Source organism: Dunckerocampus dactyliophorus, chromosome 15 (assembly GCF_027744805.1).
Source record: "Dunckerocampus dactyliophorus isolate RoL2022-P2 chromosome 15, RoL_Ddac_1.1, whole genome shotgun sequence".
Lineage (NCBI taxonomy): Eukaryota > Metazoa > Chordata > Actinopteri > Syngnathiformes > Syngnathidae > Dunckerocampus > Dunckerocampus dactyliophorus.
Window position 1 is genome coordinate 10,199,645 of NC_072833.1, and position 25,036 is coordinate 10,224,680.

General features: G+C 40.1%; 4 protein-coding genes across 11 annotated transcripts in view; 2 read left to right on the forward strand and 2 right to left on the reverse strand.

The window, feature by feature from the left end:
* Positions 1-12,389, forward strand: part of gys2 (glycogen synthase 2) — a 29,195-nt gene extending 16,806 nt beyond the window's left edge. Inside the window, exons 16-17 of one of the 5 annotated variants that reach the window (XM_054752980.1) lie at positions 2,103-2,360; positions 11,896-12,389. In XM_054752980.1, coding sequence (XP_054608955.1) covers positions 2,103-2,321 — 219 coding nt within the window. In that variant the 3' untranslated portion in view covers positions 2,322-2,360; positions 11,896-12,389. Of the gene's footprint in view, positions 1-2,102; positions 11,103-11,895 lie in introns of those variants that run through there. The other 4 variants (XM_054752978.1, XR_008566220.1, XM_054752981.1 and 1 more) reach the window with 4 other exon arrangements.
* spx (spexin hormone) lies at positions 4,384-7,339 on the reverse strand. The gene is made up of 6 exons (XM_054752983.1): positions 7,250-7,339; positions 6,951-7,028; positions 6,329-6,386; positions 6,159-6,221; positions 5,329-5,415; positions 4,384-4,563 (listed from the first exon to the last, which is right to left on the reverse strand). Exons 1-6 carry the CDS (start codon positions 7,253-7,255, stop codon positions 4,499-4,501), a joined length of 357 nt encoding a protein of 118 aa, XP_054608958.1. The 5' UTR covers positions 7,256-7,339; the 3' UTR covers positions 4,384-4,498.
* On the reverse strand, positions 8,936-15,556 carry strap (serine/threonine kinase receptor associated protein). Its single transcript, XM_054752982.1, has 9 exons — positions 15,115-15,556; positions 14,716-14,851; positions 13,784-13,865; positions 13,615-13,687; positions 13,382-13,481; positions 13,157-13,294; positions 12,751-12,887; positions 11,936-12,085; positions 8,936-11,002 (listed from the first exon to the last, which is right to left on the reverse strand). The coding sequence occupies exons 1-9, from the start codon at positions 15,224-15,226 to the stop codon at positions 10,941-10,943; spliced, it is 990 nt and encodes a 329-aa protein (XP_054608957.1). The 5' UTR covers positions 15,227-15,556; the 3' UTR covers positions 8,936-10,940.
* Positions 15,557-16,655: 1,099 nt separating this feature from the next.
* Positions 16,656-25,036, forward strand: part of LOC129194633 (protein bicaudal D homolog 1-like) — a 29,010-nt gene continuing 20,629 nt past the window's right edge. For 3 of the 4 annotated variants that reach the window (XM_054799851.1, XM_054799849.1, XM_054799852.1), the window contains exon 1: positions 16,656-17,091. In XM_054799851.1, the coding sequence (XP_054655826.1) occupies positions 16,759-17,091 (333 nt within the window). In that variant the 5' untranslated portion in view covers positions 16,656-16,758. The remainder of the gene's footprint in view (positions 17,092-25,036) is intronic. The other variant, XM_054799850.1, reaches the window with a different exon arrangement.

Genomic DNA, 25,036 nt, shown 5'->3' on the forward strand with positions numbered 1-25,036 from the left:
TGTCTTGGGTGAAAACAGTATTCCATATTTTATTGTCAGAAAACGCTCCTTTGCAGTGAGCGATGTGTGGTGCCATATGAATAAATCTTTACATAAGTATAAAAGTAATATCAAATAAATCTAAACACATTTGTACATCTGTTTTGACGCGAGGATTTTCTTTATAAAACAAACAGAAATGATTTACAATTTAAAGCAACATATCGATTTACTTGCGTACATTTCTTATTTTTATAGTTATATTGACATCAAACATGATAAAAGCCTTGAAAACGGTTGCTTGAAATTGAATTTTTTTTGTCAATTTCATGCCACACTTTTTCTTCTTGGTTACACGCATGGGTTTCTGTCTCTTGATCCATTTGCTGCATCAGCGATCGTCATTTTAAATGGACAGGGGCGTATTTAGTCATTTGGGGGCCCAAGGCAAACCTAGCCACTGGGGCCCTCTGCATCCTTATACTGCACTAACAAAAGTTTTTTTTTTTAAATGTCTTTTAATTTCCATTTTTACAAAAGATGAGTATGTAATTTAGGCCACTTTTTCCCTACTTTAGAAATCTGTTACAGTCTGTCATCTTTATTTGCTAGTTATATTGCCATGTTTAATTGCACTTTTTAAATGCACTTTAAATTGAAGAAAAAAATTAATAATCACTTTTTAATAAGACGTTTAGGCAATTGCATGTGTTTGCCTAATGGAAAGTTCTCCCCTGCACCTGGAAAATGTAGAAGTAGAGTCCCCATGTCCACCACAGAAGGAGACCTTTGGAAAATGGTGTTGTTTTCAGTAGGTTAAAAATACTGTATGTTACCAAAACCACCTATTGATTGATTAAACACTCTACATTTAGTTTCTAAAACAATAACTGGATGAATTTAATAACATCTCTTGTCCCCATTAAATATGTAAGACAGATGTTCTGTTTCATTGGATAAACCCCAACAAATCACGCTGGAAAGCCCAGGATGTCCTCTCAAGGTTTTACAGCATCCTTGTGAGTGTTTTGCATTTGAAATAGGGCTGTGGAACGCTTGTCTCTTACAGAGGACAAAAAAGCATCGCTGAGTCTCAAGAGGTGTTCTCATGTTTCGAGTAATGTGCATGGTGGTTTTTGTGCTCTCTGACCCACATTTGTCAGGTTTTAATTGACAGCTTAGCATTTGGATGATTGACAAGCCATCACTTTGGAGGGGATTGATGCTGATTGGTGCACTGTGTCGCAACACAAGACTTCCTTCCATGGTTTTTTCATTTAATATTTTACGATAGTATCTTTCTTGTTTTTATACAAATAATGACATTAAAGTTGTCATAAAAACAAAATAATGTTGTGATGCTGTGACAATAAAGTTGTAATGTAAAGCATTTAAGTTGGTCCCGCTTATGTGAACAACACGTCTATGTCCAGCTCATCAAGTCCCAGCCCCCCGTGTTCTTATTATTACAAAAAAAAAAAAAAAGCCTGATTAAGTTGACATCAACATACAGTACATCGACAGTGGACATGTGCTGTGTTGACTTCATCTTTATTGCTAAGCAGCATGAAACAACAACAGCAACATAACTACTGTCTTGTTACACAGCTTTAAAACATGCACAGTGACTTCCTGTTCGGTGCAAAGTAAGCTTCCAAATAAAAGCTGGACAGTATTAACCTGGATTAACACGGCAACAAACTCATTTTTTTAGATTGTTAGCCACCGGAAGAAAGATTTGTTCATATACAAAAGCTTGATTGACATTGCAGTCAAGAGATACAATGAAATGGTTGCAGCAGCTCTGTTAGACAAGAGTATGAAATAGCATATGAATATTGAAGAATCAAAGTAAAAATATGCATAAATTGAAGAAAACCATGTCAACAAACTGCCGGGGGTTCAAAAATCCTTTATTATCAAACAATGGAAGGTTACAAGAATAGCATACTAATATGATGAGAAAAAAGTCCCAAAACAAAAGTTGTAAAGGGGTGTGGTTTGGCTCATGAACTGTTCCTTTCCTTCTCCATTCCCGCTTTTGAACGTCACCAGTGTTTCCCGCCGAGTTGTAAACCCTCAGTATTGACGTTGATTACAGTCTCCTTCCTATGTCTCCACAGACGGAGGGTTTCCGCTATCCCCGACCTTACTCGGTGCCCCCCTCTCCCTCGGCTTCTGTCCACTCCACGCCCCATCACAGTGATGTGGAGGATGATGACGATGAGTCCTACGATGAAGATGAGGAGGCCGAAAGGGACCGGCTGAACATAAAGGCTCCTTTTGTCCTAGGTGCTGCGCCGGAGGGCAAGAAGAAGCAACCAGGAGAATCAGGGAACTGACACGCTGCCTACCTGATTCCCAGAAATAACATAAGCAGGGTGAGATTAGACTTTTTCATTTTTTATTGTGTTGCTGATCACTTACATCAGGGGTGTCCAAACGTTTTTCAGCGACAGCTACATACAGAAAAATTTAAGGATGCCGGGGCCACTTTTAATTGACATTTTGTACATTAAAGAAGCTAAAACCATTCCCGCGTAGGTCAATAAGCCAGGGGTCCTCAGCCCGTTGACTGCAATCGACCAGTTGCTGGTATATATCAGGAAATATAAATGCATTAGAGTGACCAGCAGATATACATTGTGACATCTGAACACGCCCGTACATCTCATGGCTCTCCAGGAATGCACCCTGCCAGCCTCAGTCCTGAGTCCAGTCCCCCTGAGACCCAAAGGTGCCAGTGTACGCCACACGGGCTCGCAACAAACTCCCACTCTCCTCTCAACCACCATTGCTCACCCATGACAGGAAGCCGTCACGTGCCAAACCTTGACAAAGAGCCACAAAAGCAGGGGTGCTCAAAGTGTGGCCCAGGGGCCATCCGCGGCCCATGGCTCATTTGTCATTGGCACACTGTAGAAAAAAATGTTAACAAAAAAAAAAACAGAGCAAAAGGCACAAGCCGCCATTAACCAATACTAAGACAAGGTAGATCGTGGTTGAGTCCTGTCCGAGACTTTGGGCTCAAAAACGTTGGTGGCCACTGTGCTAAGCTATGTATACTAAACAGTGTTAAAGGTGACAAAGCAAATTAATGTAATTATATATCTCAATAATTAATTCATTTTATTTTTACAATATGTTGAGGGCCAATAAAAAATGAGCTATGGGCCCAAAATGGCCCCTGGGCCGCACTTTGGACACCGCTGACTTCTGCTTACCTGCTTCCCTAAAAATGTTTCACTCAGATAACTTTGCACTTGACTCTATTAGGGATACATATTAAAGTAGTCATTTTTGTCTAACCAGGAAAAAAAGTAATGATGTGCTCTACAAGCCACACGCAGAAGTGGTAAATGCAGTGGAACCCGTTTAGGCTGACGTAAAACTAGCCATCGCTTGCACATTTACTTGTGACTTGTGACTTTGGCCAGAGACACAAGAAACTGCGCGATAATAAAGTCCTTTTTTGAGCCTATGGTAGTTTGTTGACATTGTTTCCCTCCATTTGTGCTTGCTTTTGTGCAAAAAGTTACATTTCTGCTTTTATCAGGCTTGACCCTCAGCGCAGAGCGGTTTGTATGTATTGATTTTGCCATTTTGACAGAACTACAAAGCTGCTTTTGGAAAAACAAGCGCATGATCATGACGACAATAATGACACATAAACAGGTTTTTCAGAGAAATGAACCCTTTGGGTCTCACATTTTAGTGTTTGACCAAGTATGATGAGGTCGACTTAAGCAGGCACTTTTTAGTAGTAGGTAGAACACAGTGGACTGGGACTTGATGACTTAGTCAACGTACTGTATACTGTATATAGGTTGTCCACATACAACTTAAACGGGTTCCACTGTAAATGTTAGGCCCAAAAAAGTATGGAATTTGATGTATTTTGCTAATGCTCCGAAATCAATCAGAATATCTATGTACGGTATGTTGGGCTGTAAATACCATCTTGTACTGAAATTACCGAAGCTTAGCTATGTACGAGCAAAGAATGACTTTTCATTTGATCTATTGTATTTGTATGTGCTAAAGGTCAGTGGAATTGATCTGGCACCAAATCTGACTAATACAGGTTGAGGATGATATCGCTGTAGCCGCAACAATGTGGAAGACATCATTAAGTGTACGAGAAAAGTTGTAATGTTACAGAATCAAGTGTTAATATTACAAGATAAATGCTGCAATAATGGCTCCCGCTGTGGTTCGCTGGTGTCTCCACGCTTTACAAATGGCTTTCTAACATGATCTGAAACATTTAAGTGTGGCAAACATTCAAACAAAGAAGAAATCGGGAAGGGGGCAAACTCTTTCTCACACCACTGTTAATTGTGCACGTGTCCCTGTCTTAAAAAAAAAAATAATAATGCTGGCCATGCGAAGAGCAGTGCAACTTGAAATAATATTTTTATTGTCGTTTATGAAAACATCACGCTTGAAATATACTCAGGGTAATTCACACAATGTACAAAAACATCTTTTCTTCTCCAGCAGTTTTATAAGGGAGTACTCAGAAGTATTCTCTCTTCCACACCGGCATCTCCTGAAAGTACACTTTGTCCGGGTTTTCATCTGCTGCAAAAACAAGAAAAACGTCAGCATCTCAATATTTCTAATATGCATCCGTCCATTTTCTATACCGCTTCTCCTAATTAGGGTGGCGGGGCCATGCTGGAGCCTATCCCAGCTGACTTCGGGGACAGGCGGGGTGCACCCTGTACAAGTCGCCAGTCAGTAGCGGGGCATATTTCTAATATGATATTTGTAATATTTCTATTGATGTTATATTAATTAATATTTCAGTTGCCGGGTAGCATCAGTGTATCCAAACTGTGTCCTTCGCCTGCAGATGTCATCATATATTACATTCTGATTTCGAAAATACTGTGGAACACGCTTAAGTCTGCCCCGTGCCCGCTGAAGTCAACGTCGACATACATGGTCGACCACTTTTGCCAACATAAAATGTCCCGAAAGGGGTCGTTTCTATGAAAAATGAGTCATGTGTTGTAGCGTTGTTAACTTCATCAATGTCGGTAAGCAGCATGAAACGACAACAGCAACATAACTACTGCATTGAACAGCTTGTGTCGAGGTGAGTCAGCCAATCCGAAGGTGCGTCAATGTAACTTCCGCTATAAGTGCGTTTACCTTGCAACAAAATGTTTTATTGTTCAGTCTACAAGGTAAAGCTCTTACTGCACGCTTAAGACTAAATTAAGCATGTAAACCTGCTTCCTTTGCCATCTGACGATCTTTTAACCGCTACGTTATAGCGACTTGTTTTGCCCGAGTTCTGTCTCTCATTCAAGTTTGTCTAACCATAGACGCTACTCCCACCTCCATCCCTGGACTGCTGCAAAAAGTTGAGTAAAATAGTGGCGGCTTGGTCCACACTCAGCTTCTCTGTATTCTGGCTGCGGGTCTCTGAAAGTCAAAAACATCACATGTACCCTTTCGAACCTTCAACCCTGCAATTATACTGCACCAAAACCGTATTTTATTTAACATTTTCTGCTTTAATATACATTACTTTAATATATATAGAGCCATTAGTTACTGGTATAAAACCAGCCAAAGAAGAAGAATTCTAAAACATTCATTCATTTTCTGTGCTGCTTAATCCTCACTAGGGTCCCGGGTGTATGCTGGAGCCTATCCCAGCTGACTTTGGGCGGAATTCTAAAACATAATATATGATTATTTATATAGTATGTACTGTATATAAGTATATACAATAGGATTAAATATATCAAGATAATGTATTATATTAAAATAATAGTATATTACACAGTTGTAGTTTTTCCTAAATAACAATTATTATATTAATAATTATTATTTTATTTTAATTCATTTGATTGACAAAAATCATTATAATTCCTTCAATTATTTATAAAATCATTATTATTAATAATATTTTTTTTTTTTATAAATAACTTACTAAAATAAAAAAAAATGGTTTGTAATGGGCTATAATATTTCCATGAGATTACATTTTTTGTTTTTATTTGACCAGTTTGGGTGCATTTCCAAATACTATACAGTAAAGGGGTTCATCTTTGAAATTGTTATTTTAATTTATAAATAATTAAAAATGAATTAGGTACGAGAGAAACATTCCAAAGTGGAGTATCATTGTATTTATTAAATGTAGTAAAATGCGACTGTACCTAAGTGTAATGTGTCATACACGTCTCCCTCTTTTCGGTCCTCTGAGATGAACCTGCGTCCTTCTGGAAAAAAAAAGTGCACGTTATTGAAAACCAGCGGGTTGGATCTTGCATAAAAACACTTCTAATGCAATCCAAATACTGGGATACGTGTGAGCAGAGCTACATACGAGTGCCTTTCAGGTACAGCATAGCCTGCGGGGTCCAGTTTCTCCTTTGGAAAGAACCCTTCAAGGGAGAAATAAAATCGTTGTGATTTCTACTTTGCATTGAATAAAAATGCGTGTTTGTTCTCAGTCTTGAGGTGTTTTCATTGATTGTGGCTTTAAAAAATATGTATATGTATGTGGTATATATATATATTTCTAAAAATCAGCCTGGACACACATCATATACATATATTATACAAAAAATATTTACTCATTAAGAATTAATTAAAAGATTAATAATAACAAATTATATATTTTTTAATTATATTAAAAAATATGAATAAATAATACATACATCATACATTTCTATTATTATTATTTTTAAAATAATTGTATGAAAAATGCCTTTATTTTCGCCTGTGTGTCCATACTTTAGGGACACCCTGCATGTGTGTATATGTATATATGCAGTATATACATACATACATACATATGTATATATTTGTTTGTTTTTAATTAGCAATCAACAAAAACACCTCCAGATTGAGAACAAAACCATGTATATTTCATTTGTATGTGTATATACAGTATAGTGTATGTACTGTATCTATGTATATATACATATGATGTATATTAATATTACCTTTGGTGCACTCCAGGTTTGCGTGGCAAATGCAGCCAGTAAGAGCGTAACATAAGTTAAAGTGATGGTCTTCAAACCCTGCAGGAGAGAAAAACATCATTTCAATACTCAATAGCAATAAAATATCATGTAAACTGTGGAGGAGACGCCATGTCTACAGCTTATATACTCACTTTGTGTCATATGCCATGTACAATGTTTTTTGGGGTATAAAGTGAGCGCAAAATCTTAGAATATGTGCAGTTTTACACTGCAAAATACCAGCAAATATTGTTAATTGTTCATTGAAAGGGTCTTACCTTCATGGTGAAAGTTCTGGCATGCAGAATAGGAGCAGAGAAGGGTGAAAAGGTCCCGCTTTGCTTGTGCTGCGCATCCTCCTTGTTGTATTTATATTATCAAGGTGGGGGGTGGGGGTGGGGACGCCGGCAAGCGATAGGTCACGTCGATGTGTTGAACGAATGAATGGACGCCACCCATCCATTCAGCTTTGTTCATTGACTGGGTGCGCGCCACTGTAAATATTTCTGAATTAAAAACGCGTCCATAAGCAGTTCTCTCCCTCTCTTAGCAGACAGCGCCGTTCTTCACAATGATGGCATTGCAGCGGTCAATAGCATCAACAGTAATATTGTAGAAATACCGACGTGTGTCCCATGCGCACAGAAGCAAACATAGATAGATGAAAGATGAACCTTATGGACTCAAACGAGAGATGGTGTTTGCCTGCAGTTCGGCTTCAGAGTTTAGAGATATGCAGTCCTGCAGGTTGTTGTCAAGCGCAATTTGCCAAACTAATGTGCGAGGTGACATTTCACTTGTTTTTAAAACTTTGATCAGGAGTGTACATACAGTAAGTATTCACAGCCTTTGCTATGAAACTTTAAATTGAGCTCAGGTGCATCCCGTTGCCGCTGATCATCCTTGAGATGTTTCGACAACTTCACTGGAGTCAACCTGTGTTGCTGCAAAGAGGAACGGGCGTAACTGCCCAATGACAGGCGTGTCAAGCTCGCGGCATCATATTCAAAAAGACTGACTCAAAAAGAGGCTGTAATTGCTGCCGTGGGTGCATCAACCAAGCATTGCGCAAAGGCTGTGCGTACTTATGTACATGTATATTCTTAATTTTTTTATTTTCTAATACATTTGCAACCATTTCAGAAACCTTTTTTCATGTTGTCATGATGGCATGTTGGTAGAATTTATGAGGAATTTTAAAGCTAAAAGACCAATAGCGATATTTTGTAGCCAGTTTTATATGAATGAATTCAAGAAATGTAGTAAGAACAGTTGAATTGTAATATTTGACAACCTATTATAGCATTGTAATTGTGAAATGGCTTTTAAATGACCTTTTAAAACCACTACAAAATGTTTCCTATATGTCATTTAGGGACATAATGACTTCAAGTCGAGCACAAAGCTGCACTGGACACATTTTGCCACATGTAAAGTGTTCTTATGGGTTAAATAATTCATAAGGTGATGCAACATCAAGGACTGTACGATTTTGAGTATGGGTTGGCGATTCCACTCCCAGGATCTGTTCGTATGTTTATTAGTGTCACAATCTGGTGTAACATCTAATAAATAATGACTTTAGTTTATGTTTAGAATATGCTGAGGGCCAATAAAAAAAACAATGCAGCGGGCTGAAAATGGGCCCCAGGCCGCACTTTGGACACCCCTGACTTACAAGAACAGTAATTGTGTCTTTACAAAGATAATAATGTTTGATTAACACTATCTGGAAGGTATCAATTTCACAGTATGCATGTTATTAGGAGGTGTTTCTAATACTTTTTTCTAATACAAAAAAAAGATGCAAACACAGTGGTGAATGTATACATTTATATTGTAATAATCTCCAAAACATATTGGATATGTATTCTTTTGAACTCTTGGTTCTTCAGCTACAATATGTGTCGAATGTATTCATTATATTTCACCAACAAAGACGAATGAAGGATTAGAATAAACGATCTTGGTAGTAAGATTTGGTCATTTTGTTCAATTTGGTAGTAAGGCTGTCTTGGTTGAGCTTCACATTTAAAAGCCAAGTTGTGAGAAGGGGTGTAACGGGACGCCCGGCTCACGACACACGAGATAGGGTGAACGAGAATGAGACCAGACGAGATTTTAACATTATTTTTTTTAATAAGTACTGTATAATGTAAAAATACACAGGCTTTTTAATTGAACTCAGCCACAAAACAATGCAAGTGCATTTTGAAACGTTTGTCCCGTTTGTTATAATTTATATTCAGTACAGGACAAAAATTTGGACACGCCGTCTCCTTGAATGTGTTTTATGTTCATGAATATTTACATTCTAGATTCTCAAAACTCTGAATGAACACATGTGGAATTATGTACTTAACAAAAAAAGTGTGACATAACGCTGTGTCTCATATTTTATGTTTTTATACATTTTTTTGGATAGCGCTGCAAACTTGGTGTCTCTCAATGATCGTCATGAGGTAGTCACCTGAAATGGTTTACACTTCCCAGGTGTGCCTTGTCAGGGTTACTTAGTGGAATTTCTTGCCTTATTAATGGGGATGGCACCATCAGTTGTATGTGTCCAAACCTTTGGCCTGTACTGTATACATACTATAGCTCACAATAATGCAGTATTTCCTTTAATGTCATCTTTCACTGTTGAAAAGTTGTGGAATTGGCATTTGTGACATGCATTTTCTCACCGCTGATTTGCGCTGTCTGTCAAAGGAATGCTGGCTTTTCAAGCGTATTAAAGAGCATTTCTTTTGAGAGGACACTTTCTCTGAGTTCACACTATTTTGCACCGTTAGTATTTACTTTGTAGACCAAGCATCTCAGTGAGTGTTTACTGTTGGGACAAAGGCTCTGCATCTACGTGTGTTTTATTCCTCGATGGGAAAAATGGGTTATGTTTTCGGTGGGGAAGTTTGCATTGCGTTTTTGTTGCCACCACTTTCTGACAAATTCAGCACACTGGCTCGTCCGTGTTGATGGGCTTACCTGTATATTACCTTGCACTGCCCTCACCAAACGGTCTTATACTATGTGTACGCTTGTTCAAACTTAATTTGTTTCATGGAGCAAACGCTGAAAACAAGCAGAGTGAACCTTCTTTCTGAGGCAAGAGAAGAGGAAAAACACACACATGAATGTGGCAATATATCGAGGCCGGCAAAATGATCATATTTCATTTGTGTGATTTATGGCGAAATCTCGTCACGTTTTAATCTTGTGACTCCTGTAGTTGAGTGTAAAACAAGTAAAATACTGTCTTTGCTTCTTAGAGGGGATAAAAGTGCTATTTTTCCCCCCCACATTGCTATTGTATTCACAAAATGAAATAAATCCACACTGCCATTTTGTGCATTACCTTGAAATAAGTAACAGTAACACATTTGTTTATTTAACCACTGGATGATAATAATTATCAAACCAAAAAGGAAAAAAAGTGACATTTTTCTTTCCCTTTCCATTTTGTCACAAAACATTATTTTACTCGTACAATTAACTTTTTTTCAGAAGGCCTGCAGCTACAGCAAACTCTCAAAGCAAATAAACCAAAGTTCATCAGAGTTTGCAAGTAGCTCCGATACTGTGACGATGAGCTGAAAACAAAAATGTCCAGCTCATTATGAAATACGATGAAACCAAAACTAAAAGTACAAACATTTAAGCAGACATACACAACTCGGCTGATCAGACAGAAAGCAGGCAGCCATGAACAAAACACACCCAATAAGCTCTACTGCTTTACTCTGTAGCCCTCATTCGCCACATGCCTGCATAAACCGTGTGTGTGTGTGTGTGTGTGTTGTCTATGACCAACAAGTCAGCCATAATTTCCATATTAGTTCCTGACAGACGGAGATGCTCTTGACTCTGCTCCTTGCTGGGGCCTGATACCACAACCCGGACCACCGTTCCTTCTGTTTTTTGCAGCCTCTTCTGTGCATTTTCCAAATCATTTTTCATCATTTTTTTGCTTTAGACTTTTATCTCAGGAGGTGTTGTATAGAGCTGCTCTGTGTTCTCTGCCCCGAGGTCCTCTGAGGAGGCACACAAAACAGAAGACAGAATTAGTATGGAGAATTGCATGTTGAAGAAAAATGCTGAAAAAATAGTGACACACTTGCGTACTTACATTTAGTCTTTTGAGTAAATAAGTGCGTTCCCACTGAGAAGTACGGCACAATGCAGTGCACTGTCAGCACCCAAATGTTGTAATCACAACGGTGACTTCACACCATTTGGGAAAAGCTCCGGCTACTGACAATGTGCAAACGCCGTACTTCTCAGTGTGCTAGGTTACGTTTGGAAGTGTGCAAAATAACACACAGCCACAACCTTATGCTGTGTCTCAGTTTGCACGCTTTCATACTTGCATGTCTTTTGAGTGCATACGTGCACTCAAACAATGACAGAAATGGAGCTGGGACAGCACTACACTGTCAAAATTTGCAGACTCAGAATAAACAGCATACTTAGAGCACTGATGGAAGTACAGTAATCTCTCCTTTATCGCAGTTAATTGGTTCCAGACTCGACCGTGAAACAGCATGATTTTATTGATATATTTTTGAGAAACCGTGAGAGAGAATCCGCAAAATTCAAACCGCAATGAGGCGAGGTATAAACTATCCGATTGTGCTGCATGTCATGAAGGTCCATTTTTAGCCTTGGTGGAGGTCCGCGCTCCATTGCGTGCCAGTCTAGCTTAAATTGTAAAGGCAGGGTCTCATTACATTGTGCCAGTGTCCCCATGTACACTACCAGTCAAAAGTATGGACACACTTCCTAATGCTCCTGAATGGGAAAGTATGTCCAAACTTTTGACTGTTAGTGTGTGTGACTAGTGACTACTAAAAGCTACAGTCTCCATGCTTCATACCGCCCTCACAATTTATACCATTCTCCATCTTTTTCATTTTGATATGAGCAGCATTTGCTTTTAACAAAAATGAAAAAAGCAGGAGATTTACCAGGAAGAACACATTTCCAGAGGCCATAGGTTTTCCCCACTGCCGTCTGCCACAGACGAAGAGTGCCGTCCTCTGATCCGCTGGCGTACAGCTCGCCATCCGGGCTGAAGCGGACACAATGCACAGGACCAAAGTGACCCTTGTAGGATTCTACAGAAAGAAGAGACAATAATGGCATGAGGTACAGTGACTGCTCTCACAAACAATGGATGAAAGAATGAATGCTTTGTTCAGACAAGTTCAGTTTCCTCAACCACTTATGTACTACTTATATTTGGGGCACATCTAAAAACATTCATTTCATTATTTTATATAGCTCTAGATCACAACAAAAGTTACAAAAAATGATATATTTCATATACAACAGGTCTATACATTATTTTATTAATAAGCTAATATCCTCAAGACAGCATGTCATTTCTGTATGTTTACAGTTGATCACCTGCTCTTTGCATTGCATTATAAAATGACATCTTTAGTTTGACTGTGAATTATGTTGGAGTCTTTCTGTTGTTTTCCATTATGGAATCTTGTGAAACGTTACTGTGGAAGAGCGATTGCAATACAGGATATGCTGCACTTTTTTGTATTGTGGCCTATCAATTATCAGCCCAACACACACACACACGTATGCACCCCACATGTAACTGTAGAGGAGCGATCACATTGCAGTCGGCTAATGCCCTGAGTGTGCATGTTTGTATCAGCGTATCGATTATCAGCCTGATGCCCCCCCAGCACACACACAAACACACACTGCACCTGTTAGCTCCTGTAGTCACAACTTTAAAAGCACATTACAAACAGGTCCTCACCCAGCTCTTCCTTGGTGCTGTAGTCAAACTTATAGAGCTTGAAGTCCTCGCCACCAGCAACAAAAAAGTCCTTTTCTGGGTGAAGGGACGCCGAGTTGATGGGAGCTGGGGCCTCCACAGCCTTGATCAGGTCCAGGCTGAAAAATTAACAAAATTAAATAAAGCAATGGCCACCTATAGAAGCTCTAGTAACGATACAAACATGCTGGTAGTGCTCTGATGACTTCACTTGGACACTTACACTTCCAACAATTAAATCAGCATTTACATGTTCCACTGCATACTGTATCATGACGGATCACAAACTTTCATAATAATTGATCAATACAATTTGTTTAAATGCCAACTGCTACTGACTTCTACAAATATTGCAGAATGTGGACAATATGGCGCCAGCGCGACAAACCTGAGAGCGTTGTAGAAAGCGATCGTCTTGCCGTACGTGATCACAAGGATCTCGCCGTCAGCCACATACTCCATGCTGCTCACGGACGCGTCAAAGGCCAGCGTCTTCACCACCTCCATTGAGCTCCTGTCCCAGAGCCTGGCCGCACCCAGAAAAACAATGACATCCCTCAATGGCCTAATTGGCGAATGGTCCCTGATAACATGTTATGGTTACTCCACTGACCGTATGGTTTTATCCTCTGCGGCCGAGATGATCTGTCTGTCATCGTTAGACCACAAGGCCTTCTTGATGGCTGAGGTATGACCTGCAATCTCCTGTGGCGCTGAATATACCAAACAATGGTGAAGCAAATTATAAGATGAGCCTCCAGTAGGTGGCAGTGCTCAACTGCAATCATGGAGAGCCATAATGAAGCACCATTTGGCCACCATACAAACACGTTTGCATGTGCTCACCTGCATCAGGGCTGCTGAGATCATAGATACGCAGGAGCTTGTCGTTGCCCCCAGTCAACAGGCAGTTGCTGTCCTGAGAGGTTGCCACAGTAAGTAATTATTTAGTAAAGTCTTCTAAAATGCAATATTTCCGAAAGACATCATCCACATCGGGGGACACGCTACCCACCTGAGTAAAGGTGACAGTCTTGACAATGTGTTTATGTGCCAGTGTGAGGACTTCATCGCCACTCACTGCATCCCACACTTTGCTGGAGAGCACAATGTTTAACGTTAAGTATTTGTCTATCTATGATTATTTGTCATGAATGGAGTCACAAGTAACCCATAAGCTATGTTTGAGGCACTTTATAAAGTATTGTCAATACATTAACACGTGAACTGCACTGTGATACAGTGGAACCTGTTCATGTCGACGCCCCTCGAACTGGCTGACTGACATCAACATAAGCGGTTGTCAACATAACTGATATGGAAACTAGCCATTGCTTGCACGTTTACTTGTGACTTTGGCCAGACACATAAGGAGAATGGGCGATAAAGGGTTTTTCAACCTACAGCAGTTTGTTGACATTGTTTTCCTCCATTTGTGCATATTTTTATTGTGATTCTGCTGCGGTAATTTTGTTGTATGTCTTGACTACAATGACAATATACCTTTCGTACATGTGCAACAATCTAAAAATTAAAAAGGGTGCATTTTGATAGTTGCTGTGGTAGAATACAGGTTTATACTGCCATGCTTTTATTTTGCAGTTTACTTTGTTTGCACATTTTAATGCTATGTGACTAGATGCTGTTTAGTGATAATGATGAATACTACCACACATGTCGACATAAACAAAACAATATTTCATAGAAATGACCCCCTTTGGGTCTCACATTTTATGTTGACAAAAACGGTCCGTCATGTATGTTGACATCAACTTAAGCAGACACTTTTTAGTAATAAGAAAAACACGGTGGACCAGGACTTGATGAGTTGGTCAACAGAGACGGGTTGTCGACTTAATTGGTTCCACTGTATCCATTTCAGGAGAGTGCAGTGTTGGAGGATTTAAAGAAAGCAATAATCTTCACGATACAGCCCTGCTCACTCACGCAGAGAAGTCGGCTGCGGCAGTGGCTGCCTTGGTGGCGTCTGTGTTCAGAGTGGCTCCCCAGACAGCGCCTTTGTGACCCAGAAACGTTCCAATCCAGTCCCCTGTGTCTCCCTGGCGCAACATGGGCTTGCCATCTGACATAGGAAAATACATGCTTAGGTGAGACAGCTGTAAAAGAAATTACTTCATTCTTCAATCAACAGGTGACAGACATGCAGGCAAAACAAGAGTGGTGCTTAATCCAATTTAACGTGGTGATAAAAAGCTGACACTCTAACCTAATGTAGCTAAAGTACTATACTCTCCAATATAAACATAGAATGAGTCAGCATGTTTTGGGTTCCTGCCGTGACACAACAACAACTGTATATGGGAATGAATGGCATGCCAGTCTCACCTTTGCAGGCGCTAATGAGGAAGTATCCATAGGGGGTGATTCCACTAAAGGCCAAGTCCACCACAGGCCGGGTGTGACCAGAGCAGGTAAGTGGAGTCTGTCTCATTGCCATGGTGCTCCAGCGGGCCAGGTGACGGTTCGCACTCCGAGGACGAAGAGCCGGGTAGCACTCGAGCTGCTAGCTAGTTGCTAAGCTAACGACGAATGGAAAGCTCACTCGAAGTTTGCTCGGCGGTATCCGTTGTATAGCAGTTGATTTGGTGTATAAACCGTTGAAAATGAACAGCCTATTTTTTGTTTAACTTTAAACGGCGGGTCTCCCTCCCCAGCAAAGGAATGGCAACCGTGCTAATAGCTACAACATAGCAACTAACTAGCAACGTGCGATGTGTTGTAACTGCTGCGGGAGTGATATACCCAGTGATCCGCTAGCCACAGCAGGGATTTCACTTCCGGAGAAATTTTCAAAATAAAACGGTAGCGTGACTTAACATATTTGAACTCGGAGTGATGAAATGATTGTCACTTACTGTGTCTCAGTTAGTGACGTTGCCAAAAGTTAATTCATTTAATATACTATTATTATATGTATACTACTACCACTACTACTAATCTCGAATTCAACACTGTTAAATAATGTAGTGATACATTACAGTTTAATTACCATAAAATGCTTTTATTTCGAAGGCGTTACGTCATAGTTTGCGTGCGATTCACTGATTATAGCGTGGTGATGTGTTGCCCCCTGCTGGACACTGTACTATACTATACGATACCATACTACCATACTACAACTGTTTACACTAGTATGTTGTTAGTTTTTCTAACTTCCCCAAAATGGCATTGTGTCAGGTAAACACTAGCTGATTCGCAAAAGCTTATTTTTGGCATTTAACGGAAATTTTAAAGCCATTTAACAATTGTAATGCTTCAATGGGGTGTCAAATATTACAATTCAACTTTTATTGCTATATTTTTTCAATGAGTAGATAGAAAACAAGGGAAATATCGCCATCGTGCTTTTAGCCTTTAAATTGCGATGGAAAGCCTGACGTGACGTATTTGTCACAATAGCAAAAACGCCACTCAATAAATGTAACTGTTTCAATTATTTAGATTGAATATGTTATTCTAAAAAGTACATTAGTGATATACAAAAAAGTGTCAAGTTAATACAATAAATGTGTACCTGTATAATTTTCTGTAATTTTCGTCCTTTGATGGCGTATTTTTGCAGTCATTAGAGTGTATCAGTATCATTGCTCAAACAATTGTATGTAATAAAAGGGAATTGTTGTATTATTTTGTTGTTACGTTGTCTTACTGTTACATTAAATATTTAAAAATTGTTTTTAAATCAAGTTTCTTATCTTATCATCGTTATACTGTGTTTTGTTCTGATGAAAGGCAAACATCACAAAATAATTCAACGATCTTGCAAAAGTTCAAGTAAAGCCTATCGGTATCGGCAATACGGTCCACGTATATGCAATACTTGGTATCGGATTGATATCAACAGCATCCTCCCTTAGTGATGTGATCTTAACAATAAATGTGGTCCACAGATGGATCCAACAAAGGGGATCATGAAGAGCTGCTGCATCCACTGGCTGAAGATGACTCAACCTTTGTGGATATTTATGGATGTTTATTGTTTCCCACATAACATTTAAAGCAGGTTTCTCTCCCCCCTCCGGCCGCGTCTTCCTTTTCGGAAGAAGGAAGAGAAGGGCGATGGCCGCCGGGGGAGCAGCAGCAGGAGGATGCGGAGACACGGTGGAGCAGTGCCGAGCCGAGGTAGAGCGTTTGAGCCGGGAGCTGGCGGAGGCCAACCGCGAGAAGATCCGGGCGGCGGAGTGCGGGCTGGCGGTCCTGGAGGAGAACCAGAGCTTGAAGCAGCAGTACGCCGAGCTAGAGGCCGAGCAGGAAGCTCTGAGGCTGGAGCTGGAGCAGCTGCAGGAGGTGGGAACAACAGCGGTATGGCTTGTTACTAAAAAAAAAAAAAGTAAAGCATTATTATGTAGGATTTGAAAAGTGATTGTAGGCAACATGCTGGTGGGAATTCGTTTAATGGTATCCTATATTTTACTCTAGTGATGGCAACAATACAAGGAAAAAGTGTCATTTTCTTTTGTACCTATCTGCATGCTCAGGTAATGAGGTAATTGATTGCAATATTGCATTGGTTGTAACACTGATTACTCTATTGTCCAGATATTACAGTAAAATAGTAGGGGTGTAACGGTACGCCATAATTATGGTTTTAAGGTCACGGTTCGGTTCATTTTGGGTACAATAAGGGAACAAAATTCCTAATTTAAAACTGCTTAGCTTTTGTGTTGATGGGCCGGGGCACTTTGATACATTTTGTGCATTAAAGATACTAAAACAAAGCCAGTGTAGGTCAATATATTGTATTATAAACTACTGTATATATGATTTGTGTTATGGTGACAAAGCAAATTAGTGTCTTCTTCTTCTTCTTCTTTCGGCATGTCCCGTTAGGGGTCGCCACAGCGGATAACATGTTTCCTTTGTATCTTCCTATGTCAGTCCTACAACCTGCATGCCCTCCGCTTTGGTCTTTCCTTTCTTCTCCTCCCTGGCAGCCCCATTTCCAGCATTCTTCTTTCTACCAATATCCTTCTCACATGGCCGAACCATCTCAATCTGGCCTTGTCTCCCAGACATCTAATGTGGGCTGTTCCTCTGATGTGCTCTTTTCTAATCCAGTCCAAATGAAAATCTAAGCATCTTCAGCTCTGCCACCTCCAGCTCCGCCCCCTGTCTGTTGGTTAGAGCTGCTGTCTCAAGACCATACATCAGGGCTGGTCTCACGACTGTCCTCACTACTTCCCTTCACTTTTGCTGATACCCATTTGCTACAAAGGACACCTGACATTCTTCTCCACCCACTCCACCCTACCTGCACTCACTTCTTCACTGTTGCTCTGAGGCTGACCCCATGTACTTAAACTCACCGCCACTCCTTGCATCCTCACAGTTCCACCTGACACCCTTTTCACATGTATTCCGTCTTGGCTCAGGTTTTCCTTCCCAATGCCCTCTGCTCTCACCGCAGATGACAATATCTGCGAACATCATTGTCCATGGTGCTTCCTGTGTGACCTCATAACATACTTCTCTGTCACTCCAGTTTTCCTGATGCTATAACCCAGCTCTTCTCTCAGCACTCATTCCTTGCTTAGATCAGGCGTCTGGCCTATAGGCCAAAACCGGTTAGCTCTGTCCGGCCAGTCAGTCAGTCCAGCCTAGACTGCAAAGCCCATAGTTCCATAGCGTCATGTAAAAAATTTCACATGCTCCATCTACAGGTGGTCCTCGGTTTCCGACGTTTCGTAGTTACGAACACGCTCCCATAACTCAATTTTAAAACATATTTTGGTCCGTAAACACGAGGCTCGCTCGAGAAGTAGTTACAGCGCGTGCTGGCGGAAGTATACGCGCCACGCGCACCACAAAACAAAATGCAGTGTGTGCCTGAAAGAATACGGCGTTTGCCTGCGTAGCCGCACTAAGGAAGAATAACATTGCTTGTTGTTGAACTTTTTGGACTTCATTATGTCGCCCAAGTGCGTCAGAGAAAAGGAAAACCATCAAGTGAAAATGAACAGCAAAAAATATTTTAAGGCCTCCAAGACAATCACAGGCATTAAAGCTAGCAGTTTTTATTACTGTTTTTTGTATATATATTTATGTTGTGGTCCTCATAAGAAAATTACCTTTTGGCTAATTGAGGTTTCTATTACAGTGAAGGCCATAAGCTGAGGAAATAAGGCATCTAACTGTCTCTGTTTAGACTTATTTATCTTTCTATATAGTACTTTTAACACAGATCAGTATTGTTGGTTTATATAGCTGAAGTGATATTAACCAGCTGCTTTACGCTACGTTACAATCATGTTCTTTGCAGCGTGTGGTAGCCTCAAACTGCTTGGTCGGTAAAGCTGTAAAGAGCTAGCCGCAGCTGGCTGCTAATTACCCCACAAGGAGCCTAGAAGCTTCAAAGAAAAGCACCAACAAACCAAGCTCCTCCACGCGAAGATGAGATGAATACACATTTTCGTGAGGCGAAGATGTGAAACTGAAGGTATTCATTTGAACCCGAGTTTTATGCGGCCTGTTCTTCTATACCAGATAATAATTCTGAGAGATCCAGTCCGGGAGGTCTGAGTTCGAATCTCCATCTGTATGGACTTTGCATGTCCCCCCCCCCACTATTTGCAATACCACTATCATAACTTTTAAACCATTTGCACAATTGAAATAATTCCATTGGCTCTGCACTTTTCAGTGGTATGCACGCATGTAATTACGGTAATCCAAGGGACCGTCTCATAGCAGCTTTAAGAAAATGAGGCTTTCATACAAAGCAGAGTGGGGGTTTGTTTAGTTTTGCCCGTGTGATGAAGCGGGACACAGGAGCAAACTTTATATGACAAAGGTCTGGCTCCGTACGCAAATGCATCTGGGTGTGGATCCAGACTGATATCAAATTGCTTCTTCCTGTTTTTCATGTCACGTCGTTTTGCGAGGCAACATTATTGCACGAATCCATTACCGCAAACGCCATATGCCAGTCACGCTTACTGGGCTGAGGCCTCTGTTGTTCTTCACAGCAAGGACAACGAGAAGGGTAGGAACACAGTCAGACAAGGACAGACACCAGATGTCATTGACTATAACAATAACATCATAAGGATTGAAAGTATAACTGTACACAGTATTTTGGCACATGGATTGCTATTATGTAAAAAAACTACTGAAAAACTAAAAGATGCAGCGGCCACTTTAATATTTTGTAATATGCTAATAAATTCTATATATATTTCCAGAATAAAATGCACCTCAACTTTCTGATATGGGTGAAAAAGTGTACTACTAATATGAACTTCAGTCTTTGCTCTTTTTGTTCTATTTTTACTGTTTTTGTTTTTTTTTTAACATTTTCCAAATATTTCAACTTTCTTTTTAAATAATCTTCATACATTTTCTTTTCCTAATATTATGACTTTATTCCCATAATATTACGAAGTTTTCCCAACCCAATTTTCCCCCCCAAAAAATGCAACTTTATTTTGTTTTGTTTGTTTCTCATATTATGACATAAAAAAAACAACATATTTTTTCTTTAATATGTCAACTCACGAGGGTGTGAACCAAGAAATAGCCTCTCAGCTAACAAACAAATACGACACTCGTCGACATAAAAGGACCCGTTTTTTCATGGAAATCAAAAATTTTATGTCGACAAAAGCGGTCGATCATGTATGTCGACTTCAACTTAAGCGGGCACTTTTTAGTAATAAGAAAAGTAAGAGTCTTCTTACTGTAATGCACTGAGTCTTGTTTTTCAGATCCTTTGCTTTAGTCATGATCAAATGGATCTTGAATGTGTTCCAAAAGGCACAAAGGGTGTTTGTGATGCACAGTATTTGCTGAGCGTCAGTGCTAAAAGCAGAGAAGGAGCACATGGCCCACAGGGATGCTCTGTTACTCATCTGTGATGTCACAGCCAAAGACACACAGTACCCCTCTGCCTGGTATGTTGTCATCTGACACCCGCTGTCAGCCCGCTGCTTTTCTGAAGGAGGTTTTTGGATGATACTGGAATCAGTGCACCGTCAAAGAAATATTATTTTTAACTCATTCAATCCCAGCCATTTTTCAAAAGACGACCCCCTCAGTGCCGGCCATTTTAGGCAATTTTGACTGATCTTTCAAGGCACACAGAATATTGCGCTCTCTGGCTATATAAACATGGAACCTACCAAAAGAAAGATTAGTTTGTTTCTACCGTTTTTTGTTCTTTAATAATGAGCAGTAGCACATAGGTAAGTTTCAGGAAAATATCAGTTCCCGACTAAAAAAAGAGAGAAAACCAGCTTTTTGTGAAAAGACACATTTCAAGCATGACTTTCACTTTGACACAATTGCTTACGTGGCAGCTCAAATATCTAAACAACTATACCACAACATAAACAGCTCAAAAAAGGAGTTATTTTACATCAACACAACAATTTATTTACAAATGTAGCACCATTAAATATTTACAATTTTTACATTTGGAACTTACTGTAACTGTGTGTGTGCACGTGTGTGCATGTGCCCTAACCTTCTGCACGCTACACTTCTCCACGTTCTTCCGCTTCCTCCTTGCTGTCATGTGTGTTTTTCCATTCAAATTCACATGCCAAGCTCTGATCAAATGCACTTCTGCCACATTGTGGCCGTTTTTACGGCTTAAAACTGCTCTAAAAGTGACATCCATTAGTGTGCAATTGCATCATCACCTCTTTTTGCCTCTCGCGCAAAAAAACGTAAAAGACGTATAACTACGTCTTTGGGATCGGGCGTTCGGGTTGGAAAAAAACGTATAAATACGTCTTTGGTATTGACTGAGTTCATGAAGTAAAGTTGTGTGTCCTACAGTGGAAATCGTTTCAGTCGGTTCCGTTTATGACAACACGTCTATGTCGATCAACTCATGAGGCCCTGGCTTTGCCGTACTCTTCTTATTACTAAAAAATGCTCGCTCAAGTCGACATACACGGTCGACTGCTTTTGTCGACATAAAATGTCAGATCCAAAGGGGTCGTTTATATGAAAAATGGGTCCGTTCATGTTGACGCGTGTTCCCGTGTTGTCAACTTCATCATTATCGCAAAGCAGCGTGAAACGAAAACAGTAAAATAACTAACACAGGATTAAAATGTGCAGTTCAGTGCAAATTAAGTTTCAACATAAAAGCATTACCACAAATTAGCGCGGCAGCTCTGTTAGATAAGAGTATAAAATATCATATAAAACCTGAAAATTCTAAACAAAAATATACAAAAATGGAGTAAAACTATGCAAAGAAACAGTTGTACATTCTTTATCGCCCATTCTCCTGTCTATCATCAGTAAATATGTAAACAATGGCTAGTTTCGGTTTCCATTTTGGTTATGTCCACAACCGCTTTCATTAACGCGAATAAATAAACAGGTTCATTGTATGACACTGTATATCAATTCATACCTCTTAGGAATGGAATATTTTCCACACTGTTTTAGACAACTACTGCAACATGTTTGTGCTTATCGACCAAGGAGACATAATACACTCAGAAGACCTTTCACTTGAAGCAAATGCACCTCGTTGCTTTTATCTGTGCACACACACACATCGTTTCTGAATATGCCACCTATTTCATCTCTATCTGGGGAGCGTTTGGCTCTCCAGCCTAATATTCCAACAACTAAAAAAAGGGAAATGTACACCCATTGCACCACCAGAAGTCTTAAACGAAAGAGGACCAGAGTTCCTCTTTAGAGATCGACTGGACTTCGCTAAACCTGAGTTGGCAGCTGATCGCTCTCTCCAGCGCTGGCACTGCAATTGTTTGTATCCACTCCTGTTTGAATTCAATTGTAAACCGTCCCTGAGACTCCTCGTCTCATTTCACAGGTGTTAGAATAAGAAAAGAATCCAGGTGGACTTTGGTCCCGTTGAAGGGTCGGTCTGCACATCCTGCTTATGAATGTCTGTAAGCTTCAGGCTGCTGCTCCCTGGTCTCTAGTTATGAATAACACAGAACCACAAGCACAGAAGCACTTAGGCCTCGACTAACTGTCTGAAAGATGCATGTCTGAAAATGTGCATGCACACACTTCTCTCTCACACACACACACACACACACGCACGCACACAGTGAAAGATGTGTCATGACTTATTCAGAGGCCGTGCTTATTCCACACGGATTCTGGAACATCTGCGTCCATTTTTATTGTTGTCAGTGTAGAGTTTGTTTATTTAAATGAGATTAATTTTGGCACGAATGTTCTCATCATGTCGAGAGACTTACTGGATGTTGACTCACGTTGGATACCACGCCTCAGGTTACTGCAGAAAGTACCATCGTCAGCAGATGTACGTGTGTCTATGCGACCTGTCTTGGCTTATTTGCAATGACTGCAACTGTTCTGACAAATTGCACCACATCTTCATTGGAGCTAACCTTGTTGTTATCAGGGCTTGCCTTGCACACGCTGTACCCTAACCTCCTCAGCCCCAGGCCATTGTTCTCGAAAAAAATCTGATACCATCAGACTCCTCCGAATCGAATTGTAGACTGTTTTAAGACTCCCCTAGGTTAGAGTATCAAAAATCGTCATTTTTAGGGCTTTGTATGGGTGCATCCATTATTCACGTTTTTCGCTAATTTAGGATCACAGCCCCCGCAAATAGCGGGCATTAACTGTACATAGAAATTCATGATATCACTTTGCTATGATGAAATATGACACAGTAGGCACAGTAAAGTTCATCTGATGGAGTGAAAAATTCATTTAAAATCAAATTTTAAAGGCTCTTTGGCTCTAAGTAGGTCTTCGGTCATGGCGGAGGGAATTATGAACAATGACAAACATAAAGGATTCATGAAAACTGCACGCAGGCTCCAATAATTGATCTAACGCTAATAAACAAGGCGTTGTCATGCACAGGAGTGGTGGATGGAACAATAGAGCTTGGAAAAGACGATGACAGTAAAACAAAGGACCTGTGCCAAGACTGTGGAATGAAGTATTTTTAAATCTGATTATCGCTCCTCCCTGTCCTCTAAACCTTCCTCCTCTTCTCTTCCATTAGTCTCTGTGCTTTTCTTTCCCTTTGTAATTTAGCTGAATATGACAAGTAATAAGGAGGATATTATCAGCTCTGCTTCTTTGGAGATGTTAGACTGATGACATTCTCACCGACTCACTCTTTCACTACTTTTAATGCGCTAAATAAAACAAATTATTGTATGAATTCTGCTGAAAGAAGCTTTTTATTTAATTTGTACATGTTGTTTAAAGGAAAACTGCACTTTTTTGGGAATTTTACCCATCATCCACAATACTTATGTGAGACATGAACACATCTTTCTATTTTCTGTCCTTTGTAAAGATATAAAAACAGCAAAAAAGACATGCTCCATTTACATATACTGTGCATGTGATGTGCATATTAACCAAGCTCCAGCGATGTTGTTTTTATTATTATTATTATTAACATTGCTACGCCGAAGAACTACGTTACTGGTGCATTGACACTTGCTACTAGCCGACTAGCGGCTAGCTTCACCACACACTCACAATGCCTCAGGCCACTAGCGAAAGGTAACGCTATATACAGTATATTGGAGCTGCTGCTACTGCTGTTGTGTTTTTCAATTTGGAAGAGTTAACGCTAGGTGCGGCGTTCGTTTCTGTGTCGCTTTTTAAAATGACAATGATGTTGACTCACTCGCAAGCTCTTCTATTCACACCAGACTGTGATAATGAAGGGATTTGCCACCATTTCGTATCTGAATGGAATTGGCTTAGAGCTTTGGCAGATGTCATTTGAATAAAGTCTGCAGCCACATTATTCTTCTTATCAAGCCAATTAGCTCTGTCTCTTGGGAAATAGCGGCGATAACAAATAATCTGTTCCAATGACATCATGAAACATTAACTGTAGGGGTGAGAGAGTATGCAGATGTACACGATTCTGAATTGAATTATAAACAGGCCTGTCACGATAACAAATTTCGCTGGTCGATAATTGTGCTACAAATGATCGATAACAATTTTTTAGACCATTTTTTTCATGAATTGTCATGAGGTGTACTGCACATTTGAACCACTAGATGGTACTCAAGGGTAGTGTACGGTGTAGCTGTGTGAGACAATAGCTTGACACAGTAGTTGCCTGTATGTATGGTTTTGCAAAGTAGCCAGCTACACTGTTTGTGAAAGCGGATCATTTTGCACTGTTTTGGTTATATTTCCTGACCAAACGCCTCAGTAAGCGTTGACTGTCGGGAGGAAGGCTCCGCTGCCCGAGGCACCTACATCGGTAGTTTCGAGGTGTCCATGCGCTCACCGTGATCAT